Genomic DNA, 14473 nt, shown 5'->3' with positions numbered 1-14473 from the left:
CCTATGTTATAGCATGTTTAATGCGTCTGTGTTGGGTTAAATGGGATGGTGAAAGGTTTCGAGGAAATAGAAGGGGTGTAAATGATTATACAATTAGGTTACAACTTACAAGTAGTATTCTACAATTTGGTGAACTGATAGAACTAGTATTGTCCTGTTGGGAAAACTTGTACTCCGTACTGAGTAGGAATTGATGGTCATTTGGTGAGAAATTAAGAAGGAATTATTCATTTACAAGCAATGAAGAAAAAAGTTCGGGGAGTATTATTAAAGGAAAAGAAGAGGACTTCGAAATGTGCATATTTTTAAAAGCAACAAAAGGTTAAAGAGAGACGTGTAATTGTAATTCAAAGTGGCTCTGGTTTCTGTGAGGGCCTTTTCCTAATTTCCTGTTATCTGGATATACAGGAAATAATAATTATTAATAATATTATTAAAGGGTAAAGTCAGTACGAAGTAGTAAAGAAGAAGCGGTTGCGCTTGATTTTTTCAATTCAAGATACGTAGAGAGGTAGAATCTTCATATACTTCCTCCGTTCTGGAATGGTCGCACCGTTTAGACTGAAAATACATGCCCATGCACCACTTTGACCACCAATATCTTTAACTACTCCGTACATATTATAAAAACTTATAAGATATTAGTATTTTGAATATATATATTAAGATAAAGTCAACAATATACTATATATTAATATTTGTTTTCATAAACTAGAAATAAAATAGGGTCAAAGTGAATTATGTGAATAGTGTAAAAAGTTAAAATTGTCTAAGTATTCCGAGACGAAGGGAGTATTGAATAACTGAATAAAAAGTCTAATTAGTAGAATCTGTTCATATACTTCTCTTTAAAGCTTTTGTGTCAAATGAGGCTTATGGTACGTTATATTCAACGTATAAGATTTGAACTTATCAGAACTTATAAAACCTTATTTAACTTTTATGATTTTTTAAATTATTTAAACTCAAATTAAGTTATTAGACCTAAAATTTATGGAGTATTTAAATAAAGTGTTATGAATTGGAAAATACACAACCTAATGGCTTAGACGGAAGGCATTAGTTTAAAAGCTAATCTACAAAGTCATACCAATGTTAGTAACCACAAAATTAAACAATACTAGGACATTGTTTTAGTACTAATGCAGGCCACGAAGTTGGATTTGAGGCTGTATAAACAAAATTAAACAATTAATGTTTTTATTTTTCTTTGACATTAGCTAAATAATTAATGTTGATTAAACCAGAAACTCGATAAGTTAAAGGCTAACATGGGTTAACACGACGTGCAAGAGATATGAAGAATATGAGGTTTCTGAAAATGTTATTAAAATCGGAACAAATCATTGAGTAATACCAACTAAACAATTGACTCTACCCACGAGAAAATAATAATCAAGAATTAATGTCATGCAAGCAACGAATGGTCCAATGACACTTTTCCGCAATAAACCCAACTTAATTCCTACGTTAATTATTGGTAATTTTGACTCCGCTTAATTCCTTATACTATCAAAGATTCAAAGTAGGAAAAATTGATATTATCGGTCTTAACTATGGCCTATTTACTTTAAAAGGTCCAAACTTTTAATTATCTCAGAGTGGTCCCAACTATAAAGGGTCCTTTTAAAAAATAGTCCCTTAGTTAAAATTAAGTGCTATGTAACTTAATTAAGACTCATATCTCTCATCCAATAATCATGTTTTTAAATTAAATTAAGTTAATGGAATAGTATGATATGCTTAAATCAATTTAATTAACAGGTTAATTAAGCTAAAGGACCATTCTCGGAAAACACACCTCAAAGTTGAGACCACACTAGAATAATCAAAAGTTGTGACCTTTTAAAGTGAAGTGACCATAGTTGGGACTGTCAGTATCAATTTTTCCTTCAAAGTACGTAGTACGAAATATTTGTCTTAGCAATTTCGAAACTTTTTGTTTTGGATATGGATGCATAATATTGTAAATTTTAAATATCACATATAAATGCTTCCTTTTTATCAGTAAGGTAAAAAAAGGTAATTAAAATATATAAAATGTTACCAAAAGCATGATAAAAGTTACGGAATGTTCCGATTTATAATAAATTTGTTGTATACAAAGTGCGTATAAGACATTTTAGACATTTTAAATATTGAACGAACAGATAAATTTTACGGAATAATGCATTGAAATTAAACTTATTGGAAAATTGGAATTGTTCCACTTAGGAAGTTCAAACCAATATCTCTGAACATTTCCAACATCAACTTCTTTGTATTATCACCTTTAAAATTCAACTAGTAACATACGGCCGAGTACTTCGTTAAATGTTTTTTTTTTTTTTTTTTTTTGTGTGTGACAAACCTTTCTCTAGAATTAGCTTAAACCAAATTTATCAGTTTTTGGTATTTTTTTTTAGTTCAAGCACAAGTATAAGTTTTGGGTACTTTTATCTAGGATTAGCTTAAGCAAACTTATCAATACATTTTTTTAGTTTTTTGTTCTGTCCTATGCTTCAGCTTCTACCAATCATACATTATTATTCATATTATTTTTATTATTAATAATACCTTAATAATAATAATATTACTATTAATATTGTTATGGTAATAATAATTATTATAATAATATTTATATTAATATTGTTATGGCAATAATAATAATACCAAATTAATTAATTAATCTCACCTTAAAATACCAATATCTACGTATTGTATACTTGAGTTTCACTTCCCCACCCTCCCATTCCATAAAAAAGCTCGTTCCCTCTTTTTTCCTTCGTCTTCCCCTACTTTCTCTCTCTTCGACAATACTACCAAGCGCCATGAAAGACGATCAAGATCATCATCACCAGCAGCATCATCATCCTTTCCACCATAGAAGATTCTGGAAACTTTCCGGAAATTATCTACGTAACCCAAAGCCCGCGGCGTATCTTATCCTCCTTATCTTAACGTACGCACTTGGCTATTTTACCGCCTCACCTTCTCTCTCCTCCAATCAAATTACTACTACTGCTGCTACTTCTTCATCGACTCCAACTGTATCCACAACCTTAACGACTTGTAACTGCCCTCCGGCCGCGTCGCCACCGATTCTCGACAAGAACAACGATCACAATCGGTTTGGACCGGAGTGTGCGAACCCGATTCCACCTGAGTTAACCCGGTCCACTATTTTGAACCGAGTTTTCAACGGGACCTCCCCGTACGATAACTTCCCTCCGCCCCACTTGGCGAATTTACTACTTCCCAAGAGAGTCAAAGGGTGGGGATCAAACGGTGCCGTTTTCGAGAACCTTATCAACAAAGTTCGCCCAAAGGTGATCATCGAAGTCGGAACATTCTTAGGCGCGTCAGCAACCCACATGGCCGGGTTGACTCGTCAACTCGGTCTCGACACGCAAATTCTCTGCCTCGACGATTTTAGGGGTTGGCTTGGGTTTCGAGACCGAACCGAATACGTCCCCATCCAAAACGGCGACGTATTGCTGATGGCTCAATTCCTCCAAAATGTTGTGTACTACAACGCGACCGAGTCGATACTGCCGATTCCGTTCTCGACTGGGTCAACTCTGCAGAAACTTTGCGAGATGGGGGTAATGGCGGATTTGATAGAGGTGGATGCGGGTCACGACTTTCATTCGGCTTGGTCGGATATAAACTGGGCCCACAAGCTGCTTAGGCCAGGTGGGGTGATGTTTGGGCATGATTATCATACAAAGTATGATAATAGAGGTGTTAGGAGAGCCGTTGATTTGTTTGCTAAGGTTCATGGGTTTAAGGTTAAGGTTGATGGTCAACACTGGGTCATTGAATGACTCAAGCACCTCCATCTTGTACTCGGGAGATTGGTGTACCTGGATACAAAATAGATTACAATACACAGACATTATGCAAATAGTGTGAGATACATCACATTTAACAGTTAGCTCAAATGTTTACAATTAGATCAATGTTTCTATACGGTTACGTTGTAGGAAATTAAGAAATGAAATTAAAGGATAAGATATTTTTGAATTCTTTTGTATTCTCATTCATCTGTGGTTGGAAAAATAATTGAAGTCGACACATCAATATAAGTTAAGGCGGAATATTAGTTGCATCCATGTGACTTGGATTGAATTCTTGTATACTAATAGTTGGGTGCATATTTCATGTTAGTCAGACCAGTTACGTATGTCAATTCTTTAATCACTCTCAAACATAACGTAATTAATCGAGTTTGACCTTTTCACTTCCGAGTCACAACGTGGGTTTCACATTGGATTTTGTGATTACATTCTCTTTACCTAAAATGAATGGGCCAGCTACAAATTTCATACTTCGTATATTATTGTTTTGTTATATGCGCAAGTTTAGTTGGACAACTTTTGCCAATTAACGAATCTAATCTATGATGTTCTTTTTCCACAACTCAATGAAGTTGGTTTCTTTATTTCTAATGAGTATGCATCAAAGAGTAGGCCCTAACAAAACCATAGGTCTGTCACATAAATTTGAGCCCATTAATATAATTTAAACCATGGCCCATGATTATGCAATCATTTACTAAAAAACTGGGGTTACATTCGGCCCAAACAATCAGCTAACTACAAACTTCTATTTCCGCATTTGTTATATTTCTCCCTCATTTTGCCCGATATATTTATCAATACATCATTTGTATTAAATATCTCTAATTTTATATTTGTAACAGTTATAAAAAGTTGAAAATATGTATTTTGATAATCCAACAACATTTTACATAATAACATTTGATTATTATATATTAATATATTCATAGTACCAAATACGAAGTAATGCAAGTAAAAAAAAGAGAGTAAATAGTTACTTTTACAAATATTTCCCTGCATACCATTCTCTTTTACAAAAAAGGAACAGCTAATTCAATAATTAGTGGTTCTATGGTTAAAAAATACGGAGTATAAACATGCGCACTTTAACAGTTGTAGGAATTTTGTTGTTTAAGGGGTGTAAATGGGAGACTTGTTAATCTTTTGGCTTATAGCGGAAAATTGTTCTATTATACCTGTGTAATACATAGGAGTAGCAGAGTAATTTCAATGGTTATAAAAGAAAACTGTTCACAAAAAAAAAACATGTGAGCATGTAGCCCACAATTGGTATAACAATGACATAAATCACTGTTAAAAGCCCTGTAGCTATTTTGGGCAGATAACTCAATAAATTAATTGTTTAAATTAAATGTTATAGGGAGCTACGAGATATTGTAGTCCATCAATGCAAAAATTTGTAGCTTAAATTATTTGTAACTAGAAATCTGATGTGGAAAACTTAGTCACAACACCTTGTAGCTTACCCTTGGAGTTGCTCTAAAGTAGTAGAAATTTGTTCTATTACACTTGCGTAATACATATTGATAAGAATCCAATAATATCTCAAACAATAATATTTTGATAACTATAATAGTGAGTATTTACCGTTAAATTTTGACTAAAGCCTATTCAAAAAAATATATATATATACGGATAGAGTAATAACAATTTATTGTAAACATGTTTTATACGCTAAGATTACATTAAATCATTTATGAAGTAATAATTTACAAGAAAGTGATTTTATTTCTCATGGAACAATCAAATAAGGAATGATTTACAAGAAACTCATTAAGTTCGTTTTGTGCCTTTTGGATATTGTATTGTATACTTTGTATCAAGGTTGTTAGGATTGGAATCCCACTCCGGATCAGTAAGGAGAATATGATCGAACTGGTAGAATCAGATAGTAAGATCCTACAAAATTGTATAAAGCAGTAAATAATGCTAAATGAATAAATACACATCTTTAAAACAATATGGGTGCTAATTCATATTTTTTTCTCGGATAATATAGATATTACGAAGCCATTATGGCTTCGTAATAGTTATATATATAATAGAGAAGATAAATATTTTTGTTTATGAAATTGATTTATCATTTTTTGGGCTTAAAAGAGAAAGTTAGTTGCTTTAGGGATCATTGTAATAAGTAAAAAGCTATGATCTACCGATCCTAATCATGCACGATCCTGACCTATCCTGCACCAATTTAAGTGAAACTAGGATCGTCTGATCCTACTCCGATCCCATTGATACTATACAATCCCTCTGATTTTGCTACAATACTGACCGATTCTGCTACGATCCCACCATCTCTGCGTTCCTGCTTGCGACCTATATCGTTTTGCGAAAATTGGATCGTAGATATATTATACGATCCAACAATGCTTTGTATGGTCAATCTCATGTCAAATCTAAGTTGGTCATATTTTCATTGGATAATGGTTATTATACAAGACATTGCATTAGTTGTATCAATGCGATTAAATGATTGAGTAACCTAGTCTATTCAAATTTAATCAGTTTAGATAAGTAAATTTCAATTTAATTCAGTTAAATCACACAAAGCCTTTAAAATTTACTCTTTACAGACAAAGGTGCTTATTGTTCTAATTTGGAAATTCACAAAGGTCCACGAATCTAATGCATTGTCCAAAGAGATGGGGATAAATTTGTTAGGATTAATACGAGATAACAATCTAGACAAACCACACACAATATAAATAACGTGGTATAACCACGTCCCAACTTGTATTATTAATCAAAATCGTTATTAACAATACAATCAATCAACTTCATATGTGTTTCTCTTAAACTATGCTCAAGCTCAGGATCTCAAGCATATGAATCATAATGGTATATAAATCCCTATTTATATACTCCAACTTCCTAACCCTAGTCCTAGTATTAGGAAACACAATATTGTTAGAATATTACAATTTAGGAGAAACCAATATACTAACGAATCTATCCCTAAAATACAACTCGTAAAATAGGAATATTATAACGTAATATATCTCCTAAATAAATATCTAGTAATATACCATAAATGAAACTCATTGCCATATTGGGTTCATATTAACAATTTCTCCCCTTCGACCCAATAAGGTTCCACAACCGATTTAACTCCATTGAAACACCGTCGTCCATCCGACAATGCCTCCCCTCGAACAAGAACAACTCCATCTAACACAAATATATTTCTTTTATTCTTCCAACCTTTGAGTATCACCGAACCCTTTTTAGTGACCTCCAAACTATTGTTGTTCACCATAACAGTACAACCCAAACCATCTAATCTTTCCAATGAAATTATATTCCTTTCTAGCTTTGGTACGTACCTCACTTCAGCAAACTTCCGAACACGACCATTGCAAAATTTTACCGCAACCTCACCAATGCCTTCAACTTTTACCTTCTTACCATTCGGTAAAGTGACCATCTTCCCTTCACACTCTTTATAGGATGAGAACCATTCCCTCCTAACACATATGTGATGAGAACTTCCCGAGTCAAGCACCCAACCGTCTTTTGGGCCCTTATCTTCTTGAACCAAAAGAGCATCACCAACATCATCATCATCTCCTTCCGCATACGAAACACGTCCCTTCTCGCGAGTTTTCTTCAACTCTTTCAAGTCTTCTTTTGCCTTGGGACACATAGTTTGTATATGACCCAACTCTCCACAATAGAAACACTTAATATTAGGGTTATGTTTCTTACCAAATTTCTTTCTCTTGTCACGTGCATGTACCACGAATGCTCCTCCATCTAATGAGTCACCCGATCCTTGCTTATCAATTTTTCGTTCTCTAGAAGAACAACAATAGTCTCTTCCAAAGCCAACTTCGTTTTCCCCACCAACAAAGAAGTTATCGCTGTATTATACTTCTTTGGTAGAGACACAAGTAGAAGAATATCTTTGTCCTCATCCTTAATTTTTCATCCAAAGTATTCAGTTGGTTGATCAAGCCATTGAAAAGATTCAGTTAAATCTCCATCTTCTTCCATCTCGAGTCCGAACAAATCTTTCTTGAGAAATAACTTGTTGGCCAAAGACTTGGACTGATATGTCTTTGTCGACTTGTCCCACAAACCTTTAGGGTTATCTTCCTCAAGAACATCATACTTAATTTCCGGTGCAGGGGCCAACCGGATTGTCGATGCCGCACGTAACTTCATGTCTTCCCACTTTGCCTTTTCTATTTCGGTAGGCTTCTTGTTTTCAAGGGTTCCATACAACCCTTGTTGGATTAGGAGATCTTTCACCGTGCTCTTCCATAAGGCAAAATTGTTTCTTCCATTGAACAATTGAATCTCGAACCTTCCACCAAATTTCTCCATCACGAACCTTAGCTCTGATACCACTTGTTAGCAATAGTACGAGATAACAATCTAGACAAAGAACACACAATAAAAATAACGTGGTATAACCACGTCCCAACTTGTATTATTAATCAAAATCGTTATTATCAATACAATCAATCAACCTCACCGGTGTTTCTCTCAAACTATACTCAAGCTCAGGATCTCAACCATATGAATCATAATGGTATATAAATCCCTTTATATACCCCAACTTCCTAACCCTAGTCCTAGTATTAGGAAACACAATATTGCTAGAATATTACAATTTAGGAGAAACCAATATACTAACAAATCTATCCCTAAATACAACTCGTAAAATAGGAATACAATAACGTAATATATCTCCTAAATAAATATCTATTAATATATCATAACTGAAACTCATTGTCGTATTGGGTTTAATATTAACAAAATTGATGGCTAATTGGATAATTATAGAAATTAGGGTCTTTTCATGAAATATCCCCCATTTTTGAAGGAATTCACCAAATGTACGTCCTTAACTTTCCATAATACATAAAAATACTCTATTTCAATACTTAATATACCAAATATCCTTGATGAAGTCATCAACCTTAAACAACCCAATTAACCCTCGTGTTAACCCAGTTCTTCACAATTAATCCACTAAACTCCTAATTAATCCACTTTTTTCTTTTCTCTCTCCCCCCCTTCTTCTTCCAGTTTGGGCTTCTGATTTTCCACCTTCACCGTCGTCGATTCCCTTTCTCTCTCCTCAACCTCTACGGTTGTCGTTTAGTATTTCTATTTCTGAACTATTTCCGTCAACACCGTCGCAAACAAACGCACAAACAAATCGAATCAAACATTTAGATCTTAAAATGTTAGAATCTGGAGAGAGATTTAGATCTTAAAATGTGGAGTCTGCGTTGATTTTTGCTGAATTGAACTTGAAGATTTAATGGATATGAGGCTTACTAGTGAGGAAGTCACCCTTCCAGATCAATTGGATGGTAGGTTCTAGAAATTAGATCACTGATCAATTTGGGGTTTTGCGTTCCATTAATCTTAGTTAAATGATGAAAGAAATTCAAAAAATTTACCAATTAAAGGAGCATCAATGATGGGTGATGAAACGGTATCGGCGAAGGGCCATACCAGGTTGGTCGTGGAAGGGGATATATGAGGTGGCCGCAGCATGCAACACCTTCGCATGCGACACAATAGAGAAGATACAAGTGGGATGCTAGATGCTTCCTTCTTGTTTTCATCACCCATCCTCGTCGGCCCTTCGCCGCCACCGTGTTGGGTTTGGGCGTAGTGCTCTTCCATGAAGGAAAGGGAATGAGGAACGGGATGAGAAAAAGGAAAAAAAATGGTCAATTAGAGGGTATGGGTGGGTTAATTATATGTTAATTGGGTTGATTAAGAGTTGATGACGTCATCTATAGGGTATTTGGTGTATTAAGTATTGATATTTGGGTAATTTTATGTATTATGGAAAGTTGAAAACATTTGGTAAATTTATTCAAAACTCGGAGATATTTCATGAAAAGACAGTAAAATTTACCACCAATCAAAGCTATACTTTACTGTATGTTTCTCCCCTTTAGCATCTCTTTTATGTTTCTCCACTTCAAATCCTGTTTTTGTTTTTATTAATAACCCTGATTTTTAAAAGATTGTTCCATTTTTTTTTTTTTTTTTTTGGCAAGGCAAATAAGATATTTTTATTGATCACCAAAACACAATTTTACAACCAAGCTTTCCTAAGCAAAGGCAAGCAAACAAACAGGCTTAGCAAGCCTAACACGACTTAGAGAAACAGACTAAAAACAAAATCTGCTATCACAAAGCACTAAACCACTCAACATCAGAAGCTTTAACTTTCTTCCCAATCAGCTGTTGAATTCGACCTTTGGTGTCCATCTTGACTTGCTTAACTGTTTGCAACACAGTAGGCACCACAGCATCCCACACTGCATGATTCCTAGCTCTCCATAGGTGATAAATTAGGCCTGCATATGCAGCATAGATCACCTGTTTTCTGAACTTGCTTGTGCCTTGTCTTCTCAGCCAAATCAGCGTTCTATGGAGATCACCCCTATGGTCAGAAAGGCCTAACCATTGGAACACCATAGCCTTGCAACTAGCACTATAAGCACACCCAAAGTACAGATGAGTAATTGTTTCTTCTGAGCAACAACAAACAGCACACTGACTGTCATTACCAATGCCAACCTTAACCAATCTAGCCCTTGTCTTCAATCTGTCTTGGCTAGCTAACCACATAGTGAACCTATGTCTGGGAACACTGTATCTGTTCCACACCTGTTTAGCCCAGTGGGTTTTGGTTTGAACCTCACTCAGGTTTTGATACATTCCCTTAATGGCATACTTGCTGACAGTGAGCCAATCATGGGATTGGAGTTTCCCATTGAACATGTTCTTTACTTTAGAAACAATTTTCACAGCCCAACTTGCAGTGATTGGGGCTGTGTACTGAACCCAATTTCTATCTTTCACATACATGGCATGTACCCACTTAACCCACAGATTATCCTCTTTCTTAGAGATTGCCCAAGCTTGTTTGCCAATAGCTGCTTGGTTCCATAGAACCAGATTTCTAAAACCTAGACCCCCCTCACTTTTTGCACAACACAACTTGTCCCAAGCTACAGCACCTGGTCTGTTGTCAGCATAAGTCCCAAACCACAGATAGGATCTGCATATTGCATTAATTTTCTTTAGAACAGCCCCTGGAAAAAGGAAGATTTGAGACCAATAAACACTGATACTCATTAGAACAGAATTGACAAGCTGCATTCTACCAGCAAAAGAGATATGCCTGGAGCTCCATATCTTAATTCTTGCCACCATTTTGTCAATGAGAACATCACACTCAGCCCCTCTCAATTTCTTAGCACTGATGGGAACACCCAGATAGGTGAAAGGAATAGACCCCACATTGAAACCTGAAAGCTTCACTATGTTATCTTGGAGTTGAGAGTTCATCCCACAGCAGAAAATAGAGGACTTTTTTGGATTGACTTGCAAGCCTGTGGTACTAGAGAAACAATTAAAACCATCCAACATGAGCTGAACAACTGCAGGGGTGCCCTTGCAGAACATTAGCAAATCATCTGCAAAACACAAATGGTTGAGTCTCATGCTTCTGCATCTTGGGTGATAATGGAAATCAGGATGATTCCCTACAGCTTTCATAGCTCTGGAGAAGTACTCCATGCACAAAGTAAACAACAAAGGAGAGAGAGGGTCCCCTTGTCTAAGGCCTCTCTGGGGTTGAATTAACTTACTAGGAGCACCATTGATCATTAAAGAGTATTGAGTTGTGGAAAGACAAGTCATGATCAAGCCAATAAAGTGAGTAGGAAAACCCAGTTCAGTCATCATCTCTTTGATAAAATCCCATGCTACTGTATCATAAGCTTTCCTGAGGTCAAGTTTCATGAGGCATCCCAGTTGTTTCTGACTTTTTCTGTAGATTTTCACAATATCTTGACAGACAAGAACATTGTGAAGGATTGATCTTCCAGCAACAAAAGCCCCTTGATTGTGTGAGATAATATCAGGAAGCACAGCATTAAGCTTTTCACACATAAGTTTTGAGATACACTTATAAATCACAGAGCAACAGGCAATGGGTCTGAAATCCCCCACAGTACTAGGAACAGACACTTTTGGAACCAGAGTGATGCTTGTAACATTGATCTCCTTGAGCATTTTCCCTGTAGAGAAGAAGTCATTAATGGCTCTGGTGATGTCATCTTTCACCACAGGCCAAGCAGTTTTGAAGAATAAACTGCTATAGCCATCCATTCCTGGTGCCTTGTCATTTGGAATGGAATCAAGAACCCTCTTGATATCAACATGAGTGAACCTGCATTGTAGACTTTCCTTGTGAGCATCAGTTAATCTTGGGCCAGTGTCTATAATTACAGAGTTGACAGGAGTTCTTTGTTCAGAACTTTGACCAAACAGATCACCATAGTACTGAGTGAAAGCATGGTGTATGCCTTTTTCATCTCTAATCCAATCACCCTTTTCAGTTTGGATAGAGTTAATCTTGTTTCTTTTCCTCCTGTGTTTGATACTTTGATGGAAAGCCCTAGTGTTTTCATCCCCTACTTTCAACCAGTGAATTTTAGCTGTCTGCTGTAAATAAGAAAGATAGTTCTTGTGGGCACTAGCATAGTGAGTAGCCACTTGTTTTTCTGCAGTAGCTAGGGTGACATTGTAGGGGTCCAAATGGAGAGCCTGCTGTGCTTGCAACAGTTCATGGTGGAGTCTAATCTTTTCAGTTTCAAGGTTGTTAAAACCTTGACCATTAAGAGCTTTCAGTACTGGCTTCAACCACTTGAGTTTCTGAACAATTCTAAACATATGGCAACCATAGACATATTTGCCCCAAGTTGATTCAACTAACTCCATGAAGTTAGTAGCATTGACCCACATATTGAAGAATCTAAAAGGTCTCTTCACACAGCCAGCCTTATAACACCTGAGAATCATTGGGCAATGATCAAAAGTGGCTTCATCTAAGTAGGCAGCCTCAGCAGTTTCAAAAATATCACTCCATTTTGTGTTGCTTAGAACTCTATCAATCCTGGAGAACACTCTATTTGCTCCCTCCTGTTTATTATTCCAAGTAAAATGCCTTCCCACAGTTTTGATGACAGATAAATTACACAAGCTCATGCAGTTACTCATGGGTTGAATTTCATTGAGTCTGACTGTTGATCCAATTCTGTCTTCCAGTTCCATGACTGCATTAAAGTCTCCCATCACAACCCAAGGGTCATTGCACATGCTTGCAATACTCTTAAGGCTGTCCCATAGAGGCTCCCTATCTTTGGGAAAGTTAAACCCATATACAAAAGTGCCATAGAAACCCACACCAGACCCTTTAGTGACTATATGACAATGAATCAACTGGTTGCTCATATGTATGATATCCACTTCAAAAGAATCAGGATCCCATGCAATCAGAATCCTACCATTTTGATGACAGCTGATATTCGTGGTGAAGCACCAGTTGGGGCAAAGATTTAAATACAGGGCACCCAACTTAGCAGCCTTCACCCTAGTTTCCAAGAGGCTAAACAGTTTCACTTGGTGGGTAGCTATAAGCTTCCTCACCTCATTCTGCTTATCTATTCTGTTTAGACCTCTCACATTCCAACAAAGAACACTATCCATTAGGCTGAAGGGACGTCAATCCCTTGCCTAATTCAACACTCTCATCATCTGACTCATCATACTCAGTGTCAGTATCATTCTCAACATCAGTTTCACCCTTCTCTGCAGAGAGCAAGTGAAAAGAGTTCCTAGTAACCACAGGTTTAAGTTGTTGCCCCCTGTGTTTGCTGAAACCTACAGCCTGAGTGAACCCCTCCAAGACATTGGTTTCCACAATCACCTCATTTACTGGTTGATCATTAGTAGGCTTCCTAACAGTGTGAACAACAGGTGCCACCTGCTTAGGAACCCACATTTTCTTGGTTTTCTTGGTTCCTTTGTTTTTGCATTGCACTTGAGTGTGACCAATACCCTTGCAAACAGAACAACTGACAGGTAGCCAATCATACTCCACAGTTTGAGCAACTGTGGACCCTTCTTCATTCACAAAATATATTGTGTTAGGGTAGGTTTGTTCTAAAGTAACTTCCACCAACACTTTAGCAAACATCAGTTTATCACGATTCTTTGTAGCTTGATCTACCTTAATTGCACTACCTACTTGACCAGCAATTTTGAATAAGCTTTTCTCCCCCCAGTATTTCACATTCAACCCAGGCAACTTGATCCATAGGGGTAACTTTTTAACAGGTTCTTTAGCATAATTGATTTCTGGTGTCCAAGCTTTGATAACCAAGGGTTTGGAATCAAAGAATTGAGGGCCTCCATTCAAAACCTTGTGACAATTCTCCATTGTAAGAAAACGGACCAAGAAAATCCCCTTCCCCACCAATGAGACCTTGTCCACCCCTAGTTTCCCCCATACTCGATGCACATACCCTTCCATAACATTTTGTGGTGGATTAGCCCCCAAAATGTAACAAACCAGGGCTGAATTCCAGTATTGCACCTCTTCTTCAATGTCCTCCAAATCAATTTGAACAGGGGTAACCACATCATCATGATTAATCAATGGAGCAGGCATACTATTGTTCTCATTATCATTCAAACCAATCACAGTGTTCATAGTATTAGTCATATTCAAAACAGGGGAAGGGTGTGATCGAAAGTGGGTTCGCACATCCTTACCTTGACTAAGACCATTGATCCACGCGTTA

At 36.4% G+C, this 14473-nt stretch overlaps 1 protein-coding gene across 1 annotated transcript; it reads left to right on the top strand.

Moving 5' to 3' along the window:
* Positions 1-28: 28 nt before the first annotated feature.
* LOC110785115 (uncharacterized) lies at positions 29-4044 on the top strand. Its single transcript, XM_056837714.1, has one exon. The coding sequence runs from the start codon at positions 2811-2813 to the stop codon at positions 3804-3806; it is 996 nt and encodes a 331-aa protein (XP_056693692.1). The 5' UTR covers positions 29-2810; the 3' UTR covers positions 3807-4044.
* The last annotated feature ends 10429 nt before the right edge of the window (positions 4045-14473 follow it).

The sequence above is a fragment of the Spinacia oleracea genome, chromosome 2 (genome assembly GCF_020520425.1).
Source record: "Spinacia oleracea cultivar Varoflay chromosome 2, BTI_SOV_V1, whole genome shotgun sequence".
Lineage (NCBI taxonomy): Eukaryota > Viridiplantae > Streptophyta > Magnoliopsida > Caryophyllales > Amaranthaceae > Spinacia > Spinacia oleracea.
Note: the sequence above shows the minus strand (reverse complement) of the source record. Positions and strands in the feature narration are given on the sequence as shown.